The following is a 15,323-nucleotide window of genomic DNA, read 5'->3' on the forward strand; positions in this document are numbered from 1 at the left end:
TCATGCAGTTTAGATGCAGAAAAAAATTAAATCAAGGCAAAATCCTTTTACTGAGGAAACTGAATAAAACGATGTGGTGACCATAAGTCTGAAGGATGGCTTCATTTATAAAATTTTAACAAGTAACTTGTAAAATGACAAATTTATCATAATCTAATTAGATAAGGGCATTAAGTAAATTATCAACACAAAAACTGTCATTCTTCCATTAGAAAAGGAGCTGGACTCTCACAGAAGTTAGTTACAATTTAAGTACAATAGAGAAGCAATACATTACTGCTTTTACATACTTAACAATGCATCTCGAGTGTCTGAGTTTTGTAAGCTATTTTATCAATAGTGTTCACTTTTCCATTGGCTCAGACAGTAAAGGAATCTGCCTGCAATGCAGGAGGCCTGTGTTGGATCCCTGGGTTGGGAAGATCCCGTGGAGAAGGGAATGGCAATCCACTCCAGTATTCTTGCCTGGAGAATTCCATGGACAGAGGAGCCTGGCAGGCTATAGCCCACAGGGTTGCAAAGAGTCAGACACAACTGAGCAACTAACTAACACGTTTACACCTTTATCAATATTACTCTATTTCCTCACTTTTGGAAGACAAAGACCATTTCGCTTAACACTTCCACAGATAGACAACCCACTTTGCTAGTTCTTAAAGCTATCAGGCTTCTTGACAGATTTCAGGCAAAAGATAATTTGTGGTTTCTTCTACTTTATCCTTATTGCAATTAATCCCCAACTAGAAAGGTGCTGATATTCCTTGCATTTCAATTGACAAGTTTTGCTATGAAGCATTTTAAAATAATTAACATTGTTTTGCCCACTCCTTCAAATAATATTTTTAGAAGTCATGATTTCTCAAAGGAGATTTATATAGACCATGCAAATAGAACAGCACCCATATGCACAGAGGCACTAAGAAAAAGCTAGAGGGTACTGCTTACCATTTTAGCTGCAGTCACCTAGACATTAAAAACTAGATTTGAAAAAGCAAAACAAAAACTTTTCATTTGGGGCAATGCAAGAACAAATAGCAGTTGAATCTGTGTATCAGCTATGTATGACAAGTGATAAATCCATTTGACTTCAGACAACTTTTCAAATAAGTTTATTTGAAGCAAAATAAACTATTGCCAAGAAACTTCATGAAAATTTCATCTCAAAAGGGTCAAAAAAGGAGAATTATCTGCTTTGAATTCTTTGCATTCAGGGCTGCAAACCAAATACACATTATTACTTAAATCAGTGTTATTTAAGAATTTCCAACATTGACAACTCTTGTAAAAAAGCATCCAAGCACAGGAGAGAGAGCTGCAGCACGCAGCATTCTTATGGGTAAGCAACAGACATCTGAACTTACTTGGAGACACCGTGAGTCACTAGTGAACTCTGCTTCCAAGTACTCCTGCAAAGCACACCATAGGCTCAGTACATGTTCTCAGCCCCTCAGCTTCAGTTCACATTACCACACTTACAGATCTGTGACAGAAGAGAACACACACCATACAGCATTCACAGTAGTTGACAAACACCGTTTCACTTAACACATTCAGCTAACGTAGGTTAACTAAGAACAAAACTAAAAGTCTTCCAACAGATGCAGATGTCCTTTGAATGCAAAAAACATTTGTATGTTATTTGCTATCACTGCTCTCAGCACACTCTTACCAAAGCCACAGGACTGAGAGACACATCTTGTGTCTTTTTTGTAACACAAGTTACAAAATATCCATTATGCACCACCAAATCTCTGCACAGGCTCTTTCCTTTCTTCGCTCATTCTGTCACCATCATCAATTCCACACAAGGTTTCAAAAGTTTTAACAGGCCTCTGGTTCTATATCCCAGCCTTGCATTCACAGCATTGATACAAGCCCATGAAATAAAGAGTAGTGTATAAAAATGTGACACTTACTATCAAAGATGCAGCCTGTGCAGCGTGATAAGAATTCTTGAATGAGAAAGCATGCAGACAGAAGTATTCCTGTGGTAGAATTATTTACAGCACTACTTTCAGCAAAGTGCTTCTTCCATAAACATTTGAAATGAGATGAACTGGAAAGATTAAATGAAGGCTTTGTATTGTACTTTTGTATATGAAGGAGACAAGGGCTAAAAAAACAAAAACAAAAGAACCAAGCACTGTGATACCATGCTCTCCAAAGAGGAGATTTCCCAAGGAAAAAAAGTGATATGGTGGGATTTGAATGAAAACAAGAAAAACATAGTTCTAATCAATGGTTTCCATTTTGAACATGCAAATAATTCACTTCACAAGTCCATGGATAAAATATTGCAGGAGAAACATTTTGTAGTGTGTTGGTTTATCAGTCAGGTTAATAGCAGTTCACTTTCAAACACTCAATACTTCAACCCTTTATGTAACAAAACTTCTAAAATTCATTTAGCTCTTTTTCTAAAGAAAAATGCCAGATATACTGCTGAATATACTCCACACTGAAGAAGCCAATTTTAAAAATTCTTAAATACGTATTTTACAATATATTTACCATGCGTTTAGAAAAATTTGAATTCCCACCAGTTTATACCAACTAACCATAACCCAAAGTCAATATTCCCTAGCCAGAAGATTCAGAATCCATGCTTGGGCCAAAGCCTACATTAAAACCACTGCCTGACCCTGCATTTGATGCTGATCTCCAACCAATTGCTGCACCTGAATTAGAACCACTCTAAAAGTTATTTCCAGTACCCAAAGCCTGACTCGGCTCTCTCTGCATGTTGCCTTGGCTTTGGTTATGACCTGACAGCCCTGGCTGGTTCTGGTGACTGGCTAACATGCCCATCATACCCCAGCTGCTGTGCAGAGCTGCCTGGGCTGCAGCCATCATTGCTGGACTAATGCTAAAACCACCAACATTCCTCCATCTGCCCATATTACTACCTGGATTATTTCCCAAACCAGCTCCGCCCTCTCTACTGCTGATCTACCGAATCCATTCTGACTCCCAAAGTCACCTGGATCACCACCACATCTTCCACTGCTGTCTGTTGCTACCGTGTTCAGGTTCAGCCTTGGATATATGTATGTCGATTCCTTGAATGGTCACGTCCTCTCCACACAGAGACTGGGCAACCTGATCATCTGCAAATGGAACTAGGCAAAAGCCCTGAACAGCATGGGATTGAAGACGTCTACCACTTCCCCGTACTGGCAAAAGAACTGCCACAGCTCATCAGCAGTCATGTCCTCTGTACAGCACCCAGTAAATACCTTTCTGCTTCCCAAAGGCTCCTCTGGGCTTTGCTTAGAATTTGGAAGTTTACAGTCACACTTTTGTCCATCTATCACATGTTGCTGTGACATGACTTTTACCTGGGTTTCATATTCCATGAAATGAACAAAGTCAAATCCTTTCAAATGACCAGTTTTTAAAATATGCATTTATTTGTCTGTGCCGGGTTTTATTAGTTGCAGCATGTGAATTTTTAGTCGTGGTATGTGGGATCTATTAATAATTCCCTTAACAGGGATCGAACCCAGGCCCTCTGTATTGGGAGTGCAGAGTCTTAGCACTGGGCCACCAAGGAAGTCCCTGAATGACCAGTTTTAGAATCTTTCTTGACCTGAACCCTAAGACCCTCTCCAAGGGTACTAAAATACTCTTTTAGGTCCTGCTGTTTTCCATGGGAGACCCAACACTATTTCTGGACTACTTTTTTCGTGTTCACTGCTGATGAAGCATCCATTTTTCTTTTGTTATTGTTGTGATAGCTGACATCGTACACCAGATTCCCTCAGCCGGCATTAGGGGCACGCAGAATACCTCCTACCAGATGGACACCTCTCATACACTGAGACACTGGCTTCCTGTAGTGCAGACCACGTGCCCCTAGAAGCTGGGCTGCATTGTCCCATCATTTTATGATGGTATGCCAACGGGCTCGTCATCTTCATCTTTGGTTACCCGAATATATTCAGACATCTTTGCTTGCCTTTCTGCTAGGAAGCCCGACAAGAAAACCGAAGCAGTGAGGAATCCTAGAGCAGTCTGGCTACCACTTTGCTACCGCACCCCTAGGCTTCTTTCTGAAAGGCAGGAAAGAGCAGTTACTCAGAGTGTGGGCTCTGGTATCTGACGTCTCCAATTTGAATCTTAATTTCACCATTTACAAACTGAGTTAGAGTGAGTTTCTTAATATCTTTTAGTCTGGAAAAGGTGGATAACATTTATACCTTATGGACTTTCTATGAGAACTATATCAGATAATACATGTGAAGCATTTGGTACACATCTCACAGTCAGCACTCAAGTGAACTCTCATGACACTGATGTTGCCAACCACCATGGTCTGTGCAACAATTTTTAAGTTGACACTATGACCTCCATCCTCTAGCAATAAAATGTTCTTAAATATAAGTACCATTTGAACATTGATAAATAATAAGGACTTACTATGGTAGCACTCTACTCAATACTCTGTAATGATCTATATGGGAAAAGAATATAAAAGAGTGGATCTCTGTATATATAAGAAAGAAAAATTACCATTCGGGATAGCATGACTTAACCCAGGTGAATAAGGGAAAATTCAGTTTTCTAGCTTTTTCTTTTACTTTCACACTACAACAAAACAGAGGACTTCTGACACCAGACGTGTGGGAGTTTTCTCGCACTACAAAATTCTTGGATATTCACTGGTGTCTTAAAATTCTACTCAGTTCTGACATCATCTACCTGGAGATAGCACAAGAGCCCCCAGCTAAGGGCTCAGTCCCGCACAGGTGCTCCTGCTTCAGATGCCAAACCCAAGTCCAGATAGTTGCCTGTGCTTCTGAAGTTCCAGTGGCTTCCTCCTTGATTGAGACTAATTTGCAACAGCATCTCACAGAATTCAGAGGAACGTTTTCCTTACTAGGTTACCATTATAAAATGATAAAACTCAGGAATAGCTGGATGGAAGAGATGCATAGGGCAAGGCGTACAAAAAGGACTTGGAGTTTTCATGCCGCCTCCACCCACTGCCCCCCACATCTCCACATGTTCACCAACATAGAAGTTCTCCAAACCGTGTCCTTTTGGGTTTTTATGGAGACTTCATCATATAGGCATGATTGATTAAATCATTTGCCACTTGTGATTGATTCAACCTCCAACTCCACTCCCCTCCCTGGAGGCTGCGGTGGGACTGAAAGTTCCAACCCTCTAATCACAGCTGGCTATACTGGTAAGCGGTCCCTGTGTTCATGTTACCCAGGGGCTTTCCAAAAGTCACTTCATTAACAAAAGACACTTTAATGGCGCTCATCACAGGAAATTTTGTGGTCTAGGAGCTCTATGCCAGAAAGTAGACAAAGACCAATATATATTTATTATAAATCATGAAATTGTATCAGGTTTCAGCAGTCTGAAACTACGTGTAGGTCAAACCCAGCCCACACCTTTTTTGTGCAGTCTGCAAGCTAAGAATGGTTTTTACATTTTTAAATAGTTAAAACCAGGACTTCTCTGGTGGTCCAGTGGTAAAGAATCCCTGGTCCAGAAAAATTCCACACTTCGCAGGGCAGCTAAGCCTGTGAACCACAGCTACTGGAGCCCATGGGCCTAGAGCCTGTGCTCCACAAGAGAAACCACGGCAGTATGAAACCTGTGCACTGCGAGGAGGAGGAGTTCCTGCTCGCCACAACTAGAGAAAGCCGGTGCACGGCAGTGAAGACCCAGCACAGACAAAAATAGATTTATTTTTAAAAGTCATCTTTAAAAAGAATAGTTAAAACCATTTTGTAACACATAAAATGATCAAATTCAAATGTCAGCATCCATAAACAAAGCTATATTGGAATCAGCCACGCTCACTCATTGACCTATTGTTTGTGAGTTTTTTAGCCACAGCAGCAGAATTCAGGAGTTGCAACGAGATGGTGTGGCCCACAGAACCTAAATATTTATTATCAAGCCTTTTACAGAAAATAAATTTGCCAACAAACTTGATCTAATACATCCTTGAATTTCCCCATTATTTCTAAATGACCACAAACAGAAACTTGGAAACAGCCGACCCTTATAGCCCCATTCCAAATAGCAGAGTCCCAACATTTTCCTGGCCAGGTCCTCACCTTGGTGTGGCGACCTTCTTTTGTTGGGAGTTTAATTTTCTTTGAAGCTTGCAAAAAAGCTTCTTTGGAGGTGATCTTCAAGTCCGCGGTCTGGTCTTCAGCTTTCTCTGCCTTCCACTGCAGAAGTCAAGAGCCTCTTTGCGTGCTGTTAAGGAGGCCCTGGGCTTTCCACGTAGCTTTCAGTTGGCAATTGCTCTCACCTGTTTATTATCTTTTTTCCTTAGCAAGTGCCACCTGATTTCATGATCCTTTGATTCCCTGTTTCTTCATGATCTCTAACACCTGATACATAACACTAGCTGATGCATTCCATTCCCACTGCTACATCATTCCAGTTTCCCACCAGTGAAAGCTTTAACGATTGGATCATCTCGTCTCACTGGCTATTTTTGCTCAATCACTGTCAGTCATGAGGTCCCTGTTACAAACAGGGTGGTGGATGATTCCACTTCAAAGCTGCATCAGTGACTTCTTTCTGGGACCACTTCATGTTAGGGGTGCCAGATTTAGCAAGTATAAATACAGAACTCCCAGTTAAATTATGAATTTTGGATAAATAAAACTTTTAGTATGTGCTTAGTCGCTCAGTCATGTCTGATTCTTTGCAACCCTTTGGACTGTAACCATGGACAGTCCATGGGATTTCTCAGGCAAGAATACTGGAGTGGGTTGCCATTTCATTTTCCAGGGGATCTTCCTGACTCAGGGATTGAACCCACATATCCTGCATTCAGTTCAGTTCAGTTCAGTTCAGTCTCTCAGTCGTGTCTGACTCTTTGCAACCCCATGAACCACAGCATGCCAGGCCTCCCTGTCCATCACCAACTCCTGGAGTCCAACCAAACCCATGTCCATCGAGTCAATGATGCCATCCAACCATCTCATCCTCTGTCATCCCCTTCTCCTCCTGCCCTCAATTTTTCCCAGCATCAGGGTCTTTTCCAATGAATCAGCTCTTCACATCAAGTGGCCAATGTATTGGAGTTTCAGCCTCAACATCAGTCTTTCCAATGAACACCCAGGACTGATCTCCTTTAGGATGGACTGGTTGGATTTCCTTGCAGTCCAAGGGACTCTCAAGAGTCTTCTCCAACACCACAGTTCAAAAACATCAATTCTTTGGCACTCAGCTTTCTTTATAGTCCAGCTCTCACATCCATACATGACCACTGGAAAAATCATAGCCTTGACTAGACGGACCTTTGTTGGCAAAGTAATGTCTCTGCTTTTTAATATGCTGTCTAGGTTGGTCATAACTTTCCTTCCAAGGAGTAAGCGTCTTTTAATTTCATTGCTGCAATCGCCATCTGCATTGATTTTGGAGCCCAGAAAAATAAAGTCAGCCACTGTTTCCACTGTTTCCCCATCTATCTGCCATGAAGTGATGGGACCGGATGCCATGACCTTAGTTTTCTGAATATTGAGCTTTAAGCAAACTTTTTCACTCTCCTCATTCCTGCATTATAGGCAGATTCTTTACCCACTGAGCCATCTGGGAAGCCCCTAGTATAAGTATATCCCTGCCATTTCTGGGACATATTTATATTTTAAAAATTTTGTTCTTTATCTGAAATTAAAGTTTAGCTGGGCAACCTGCATTTCACCTGGCAATTCTACAACAGGTTCCTCTGGAAGCAAATTCTGAGATGGAGCTTAGTTAGCAGGGTGTAATTAAACAGTGCACTTACTATCAATACCTTTGGGAGGATTGGAAGAGAAGGAAGCAGGATAGCAGAAAGAAAAGTCTGTGATGCAGGCCCAGTGACAGGTCTGGCTGAGCCATGGGGATCTCTGGTACTAGAATGGCCCTTTACAGCAATTCCAGGTTGGGCTGAATTGTCCAAGCCTTTATACTCACACTGATCCATCACTTGATGAGGAGGTGCTTCCTGGGTGAAGCAAATCTCTGCAGACAAGGCAAATCCTGAAGGGTCTGACAGCCGAAGGCTATATGCTGACAGCACTCCCAGCATCAGGGGCAGAAAGTCTTTCCTGACGTGGAATCCATGTAGTGGGTACATCACAGTGTTTACTATGCTTGGAGAGAGGATTAAAACATTGACCAGAGAGAGTAAATGATATTTAAGAAGGATATCAATGGACATGAGCTTGATCAAACTCTGGGACATTGTGAAGGACATGGAGTTGCAAAGAGTCAGACACGACTTAGCAACTGAAAAACAGCAACAAGGACTTTTCCATTTGAGCATCTATGATGCTCAAGTGAAATAATGATCAAGTGAAATAATGCTCAAGTGAAATAATGAAATAATGTGTTCCATTGCCTAGAAGAGACCACGACACATAGATGGTAAGCACCAGGCAGCAGTTACATTGATGTCTCGAAAAAATTGGGGCAGGAAGGGTTGTCCAATGGTGAGGCAATTTTTAGAGTAACAGGCAGTGCTGTGCCAGCTTACTTATCTACCTCTTGGAAGGTGATGACTGTTGAGGAATTCTTTGTTGGGGAGTGTTCTATACCTGACTAGGCTTAAATTGGCAAATTCCTCTAGATACAGCTTTTTAAAAAGGAACACCTTTTGAAAAAAAATCTTCAAAGTTAATTATTGTTTTTTTCCAAAGACCAGATCCTTCTCTTGGACATGTCTGAGTAAGGTGGAAACCATGATCATAAAGTTAGGAAACAATGCCTTATCTTCACTGACACTTAAGCTGTGATGTTAGGTGAAACTTCTCTGGGTTCACTTTTCTAGGCTTTAAAATGAGAAGCTTGGAAATCTTACTGTGAACAGCTATAAACTGGATATGTTAGCATCCCATGCAAAGTCTGAATGGCCCAGGTAAAGGGGAAAGGCTATTTTCTCTGAGGACTTTTCTTTCTTTTTTGCTTTGTATTATTTTAATGACAAAAGTCAGCAGCAGTGCATGCCTGGGCCTGTCAGGAACAGAGACTCTTCTGGGGAAGGTTATAAAGAAGTTCTCTAGGTCAAAACGGTGGGTCCTTGAATTTTTTTTTCATGATTTGAGGGCAGTTTTTCTGTAAATTTGTTGCATGACTAAGGGACCATTTTTTTGGTGGCATGAAGTGTTAACTCCCTAGTCATGCAGACCAGCAGAGAGACACTTATGATGCTGTATACCTCTCACTCAGGTCGGCAGCCCCTGAATAAGGCTGAAAGAATAACAGGGTCACTCTGGTTCCCTGTAGGTTTGAAATATAAAAGTACCACTTATAATTTATCAAGAATCATATAATTTTTAGAGCACTTTTCATTTCACATGGAAAAACCAAAGGAGGTAAGTAGTACTTTCCACATTTTACAGATGACACAGAGCTTCTGAGGGATTGAGAGACTTGCCCAAATTCACACAAATCCAATTTAAAAAATTCCTTCAGTGTTTAGCCTGTAACATCGTGTCCTTTTTAGTAGCCTAAACTAAGCCAATAAACTAACAAATCTTCATTGCACTTATGTCTGTTGCTGCTGCTACTGCTAATTCGCTTCAGTCGTGTCCAACTCTGCAACCCCATAGACGGCAGCCCACCAGGCTCCCCCGTCCCTGGGATTCTCCAGGCAAGAACACTGGAGTGGGTTGCCATTTCCTTCTCCAATGCATGAAAGTGAAAAGTGTAAGTGAAGCTGCTCAGTCGTGTCCGACTTGCAGTGACCCCACGGACTTCAGCCTACCAGGCTCCTCCATCCATGGGATTTTCCAGGCAGGAGTACTGGAGTAGGGTGCCTTTGCCTTCTCCACTTACGTCTGTAAGTATCTAGTTTTAGTAAGTAGTTGCACATTTTTCATGTTTTCTGATAGAGAAAACAATCCATATTAATGACTTTTTTCAGTACTCAGAAGGAGCCAGCAAACTATGAGAGTTTGAATAGAGGGGCAACAAATATGAATATAATTCTACCACAATACTGGTTTTTGGCTATCTTTTCTTCTAAACATTATGTATAAATTAACATCAGGTAATAATAACAGTACACTTGTTTCAACATGTGATTATGTTCAGCAATGATTATTTTTATTGACTAATTAAAGTTAAATAAATTACAACCTAAAAAGATACATTCACCATGATCCATTCGTTGTTCAGAATAGCTTAGAATCTGTGGTTACAGATTGGAAATTATGGCTTTTAATAATGTGGTTCACCAGGTCATAGCAGCTGCATGAAAACTGAGAAGCTCAGTCGTGAACTTCTCCTTTAGATGGTCTGTGATCAGCTAGTCACAGTCAAAATGTAGTCAGTGCAGTTAGAAAAAGACACCTGGTTCTTTAAGAATTTTAGTGTCTTGTTTGACTTTTTATCTTGCAACCTTGGAAGGTAACAGACTGTGGAGGTACCTAAGATCAGAACTCTTCATTTTAAAACTCTCCTCCCAGGACTCTTTCTTTGCCATAACACCTGGGCTAAGTGATAGGGCACAATATCAGTTTGCAAGAAAATGCTTTGAAACGGGGTCCACCCAACCTCTGAGGTTGAGAGGGATGGTTCTATTTACTCTCTGGTGGGAAGTTATCTGCTTTAGATTAAAGAAGAATTAGGGAATTATCTGGTTTGATTCTGACATCAGAAGTGCAAATGTTTGAAAAGTGCTTTAAAGTAACTTTGCTTATAAGCATCAATGTAAACTGCTAAAATGATATCTTGATTTGAAAACATTAGCTGGTACATTCTATTTTAGCAGTGAGCTCAAACCTTTTTTTAAAATCAAGCACTGTTTGCAGGAAAGAATGAGTAAAATCTGAATTCTTTACACTCTGTAAAGACAAACTTTTCAACCCTATTATGAAATTACTCTCTAATTTTTGTTTGTTGGTCAGACTCAGTTGTCCTTATATTACTCTGCCATAGTGAGAAAAAAAAAAAAAAGAGAGCAAGAAATCCCAATCTATACATCTCTAGCAGTGAGTATATGATTCCTTACCAACAGTTAAGGGTGCCAAGATAAATCAAATACCAAGACTGGGGTTTCTAAAACTTTTTCTAAAAGAAATATGGGCTAATTCAATAACTAACCTCTTTTGGTTGTTACTATATTTACAGTTAGTATTGTATATATTACTATTATAATCATCACTATGAAATTATATATATATTCAGGTCCCCTGTGTCCAGAAACAGCCAACATATATTTTTAAATACTTTAAAAGAAGAGCAGCACATATTAAACACATTGATCTTGAACACGAAACTCTATTCTACTCTGTTATAAAACATGAATCTGAAGAGGACATTTTTTTTAAAAAGCTGTGATGACATGATACAACCAATCTAATTAACAAGTGGGGGGAAAAGTCTCAAATACCCATTATTTTGAGAACACAGCAACAACAAATTCCCTCATAGCTGCCTAGGTTTATTCAGGGGGTGTGGAGACTCAAATATTTCAATCTGCACATTCCCTGAGTTTTAAAATGCTTCCACTAATATGGTATAAAACCAGGACTCAGGGCCACTGAGAATCGATGAGGCGCCAGTGAAAAAGTTTCAGAAGCTCCCCCTAACACATGCATGTACTCAGTGAGGGCACACTGCTGAGAAATCTTTACATAAGTATTTCCCTAGGTGTCCTTCCTGGCTGTAGGACCCCTGGACTCCTCTCTACTCTCGGTGGCCCTGCCTGGACCTCAGTGCTGGGCTGAAGGATGTTTGAAGAACCGAGTTGGCAGAAAATATATGTATTTAAGGGCATTTAGGAGCAAGTACACGGAAAAACTATATGAAAAGATCTTAATGACCCAGATAACCACGATGGTGTGATCACTCACCTAGAACCAGACATCCTGTAGTATGAAGTTAAGTGGGCCTTAGGAAGCATCACTACGAACAAAGCTAGTGGAGGTGATGGAATTTCAGTTGAGCTATTTCAAATCCTAAAAGATGATGATGTTAAAGTGCTGCATTCAATATGCCAGCAAATTTGGAAAACTCAGCAGTGGCCACAGGACTGCTGAGGCCTGTTTTCATTCCAATGAAAAGGTCAGTTTTCATTCCAATCCCAAAGAAAGGCAGCACCAAAGAATGTTCAAACTACAGCACAATTGCACTCGTCTCACACTTTAGCAAAGTAATGCTCAAAATTCTTCAAGCCAGGCTTCAACAGTACGTGAACTGTGAACTTCCAGATGTTCAAGCTGGATTTAGAAAAGGCAGAGAAACCACAGATCAAATTGCCAACATCTGTTGTGTCATAGAAAAAGCAAGAAAGTTTCAGAAAAACATCTATTTCTGCTTTATTGACTATGCCAAAGCGTTTGACTGTGTGGATCACAACAAACTGTGAAAAATTCTTCAAGAGATGGGAATACCAGATCACCTGACCTGCCTCTTGAGAAATCTGTATGCAGGTCAAGAAGCAACAGTTAGAACCGGACATGAAACAACAGACTGGTTCCAAACTGGGAAAGGGGTAAGTCAAGGCTGTATATTGTCACTCTGCTTATTTAACTTATATGCAGAGTACATCATGCAAAATGCTGGGCTGGATAAAGCACAAGCTGGAATCAAGATTGCCGGAAGAAATATCAATAACCTCAGATATGCAGATGATACCACCCTTATTGCAGAAAGCAAAGAGGAACTAAAGAGCCTCTTGATGAAAGTGAAAGAGGAGAGAAAAAGCTGACTTAAAACTCAACATTCAAAAAATTAAGATCATGGCATCTGGTCCCATCACTTCATGGAAAATAGATGGGGAAGCAATGCAAACAGTGAGAGACTTTATTTTGGGGGGCTCCAAAATCACTGCAGATGGTGACTGCAGCCATGAAATTAAAAGATGCTTACTCCTTGGAAGAAAATCTATGACCAACCTAGACAACATATTAAAAAGCAGAGACATTACTTTGCCAACAAAGGTCCATCTAGTCAAAGCTATGGTTTTTCCAGTAGTCATGTATGGATGTGAGAGTTGGACCATAAAGAAAGCTGAGCACCAAAGAATTGATGCTTTTGAACTGTGGTGTTAGAGAAGACTCTTGAGAGTCCCTTGGACTGCAAGGAGATCCAACCAGTTCATCCTAAAGGAAATCAGTCTTGAATATTCATTGGAAGAACTAATGCTGAAGCTGAAGCTCCAATTCTTTGGCCACCTGATGTGAAGAACTGACTCTTTAGAAAAGACCCTGATGCTGGGAAAGATTGAAGGTAGGAGGAGAAGGGAACGACAGAGGATGAGATGGTTGGATGGCATCACCGACTCGATGGACTTGAGTTTGAGTGAGCTCTGGGAGTTAGTGATGGACAAGGAAGCCTGGATGCTGTAGCCCATGAGGTTGCAAAGAGTTGAACACGACTGAATGACTGAACTGAACTAGGAGCAAGTTAAACTGGATTTTCTCCTGGCATCCAAAGGGACCAGATCACATTCTTTAAAACTATATTTGGGTAGTTATAAAGTAATTATCTGCCAATTAAAAATTTTTAAAAAGTCACAAGGAGAAAAAAGCCAGATAACATATATTAAAAAGAAAAACTACATTAGGGTAAGAACAGTTCATTAACTGCTTTTTGGGAGGGGGCACGCTTAATTTTATGCTGTTCTCACCCTTGTGCTTTACTATAAACTCAAAGCATATAAATGACTGCTCTTTAGTCTGAAACAAAAAAAAATATATAACAAACAGGCTCAGGTCAATAAGCCCTTCTAAGAATCAGGCTCACTTTACTATTCTAGATCAGGGATTGGCAAACTATTGTTATTAAAGGCCAGAAAATAAATGTTTTAGATTTGGGGAGCTGTTACTCAACTTTCTTAGAGTGATTCAACACTGCCAGTATACAGCAAAAGTAGTCACAGCCTATAATACGCCTGTGACAATACGCAAATGCCTCTGATTGTGTTGAATAAAACTTTATTTACAGAAACAGCCAATGGGCTGTCTTTGGCCCAAGGGTCACAGTTTGCCCATCCCTGTTCTAGATAATAACCACGAATGGCACCTTTCTTCTGAAAACTGCAAAGTGCCTCTCAAGGTTCTCACTGGATTAATGTCCACTTGCACAGTATTTGCTCTGAGAGCAGACGCAGATCTAGGGCAGAAAGACCCTGCAGGACCTGCAGATTCAATGTTTATGAGCCAAACTGCAGATTGGCATGGTCAGAAATTGACAGGAACCCAGGAAGCCTGTTTCTGCTTCAATGCAGGCAGCTATTCCTGGCTTTGGCTAATTTTGGCATAGTAATCAGGAGCTAAGGATGATGCCCACTTTGACGCTCTGGTGGCAGATGAAGATGCAGAGAAAGGTAGTAAGTTAGGGGTAATAAGGTACCTCAACAGCCTTAAAGGGTCAGTGCAGCTTCCAAGACAATAAACATAAGTCGGCACTGAGGAATTCATTGCTCAGACCACCAGGCTGATCAACTCACAGGTAAATCTGCTCAGCCATGGCTAAAAGCCAAAAATAAAATCCAAAACCAAATACACAAAAGTTGCGAGAGCAGCAACAGCTAAGAATCACAGAATTCCCTACCGGTAAGGAAATCTTACCAATCATCTTAGCCAGCCCTTTCATATTACCAGTGGGGAAAAACAAGACCTAAAGAGGGAGAGGTAACTTGCGCAGCTAGTTTGTGAAGGAATTACCAAATGCCAGCCATTTTTGAGTTCCAGTCTGTTATTTCCCCCTACAGAATCCGAATTAAAGGGGAAACACCACGTAAGCACCCGTGTCGTGAGATTATGACAGCTAATTACCTGACCGCCCTTAAAGACAAGTTTCCTATCGGGACACACATGGTGCCAGAGAAGAGCTGAAATTTACTGAGGGGAATAGAATGCTTCCTATCACTGGTATAATGCGGCTGACAGAAACTGCACAGGATAAAGCATTAAATGGCCATCTTCCCAAGAATACAAATGCTGGTCTCTCATATTGTATGATAACATGGCAAGAACAGACTGGGAAGTCCTTAGGGCAAAGTTTGCATTGATCTGTTTCCCTCCTAACAGGTCAAAGGCAAACGTTATCCTCGTATCTTTGGTGTCAGTGACATAGAGGATCCCTCGGGCAATGAAGGCGTTGCCGGCCTTGGACTTGGGGTACGTAGTGTTGATGTGCTGCACCACGGAGAAGGTCCTCTCCTCCAGCTGTGCGACAAGGATGCTTGAGCCATCCGTGCTGGAAGCATAGATAATCCAAAGGCCCTTTTCATCTACAGCTAAATTGAAGTACGTCTTGGAATTCGCAAAGAGGTATTTTCGATCAAAATACAAGGCATTTTCAAGCTTCAGAGTTTGGGATGTTTCTTTGCCAAATTCAAACCTGAA

General features: G+C 40.9%; 1 protein-coding gene and 1 pseudogene across 4 annotated transcripts in view; both read right to left on the bottom strand.

Annotated features, from left to right (window-relative positions):
- Positions 1 to 2,553: 2,553 nt before the first annotated feature.
- On the bottom strand, positions 2,554 to 8,809 carry LOC133255231 (TAR DNA-binding protein 43-like; annotated as a pseudogene).
- Positions 8,810 to 10,049: 1,240 nt separating this feature from the next.
- GLDN (gliomedin) overlaps positions 10,050 to 15,323 on the bottom strand; it is a 60,137-nt gene continuing 54,863 nt past the window's right edge. For all 4 annotated transcript variants that reach the window (XM_061428767.1, XM_061428766.1, XM_061428769.1 and 1 more), the window contains one exon: positions 10,050 to 15,318. In XM_061428767.1, coding sequence (XP_061284751.1) covers positions 14,841 to 15,318 — 478 coding nt within the window. In that variant the 3' untranslated portion in view covers positions 10,050 to 14,840. The remainder of the gene's footprint in view (positions 15,319 to 15,323) is intronic.

The sequence above is a fragment of the Bos javanicus genome, chromosome 10, assembly GCF_032452875.1.
Source record: "Bos javanicus breed banteng chromosome 10, ARS-OSU_banteng_1.0, whole genome shotgun sequence".
In the NCBI taxonomy this organism is placed as follows: Eukaryota; Metazoa; Chordata; class Mammalia; order Artiodactyla; family Bovidae; genus Bos; species Bos javanicus.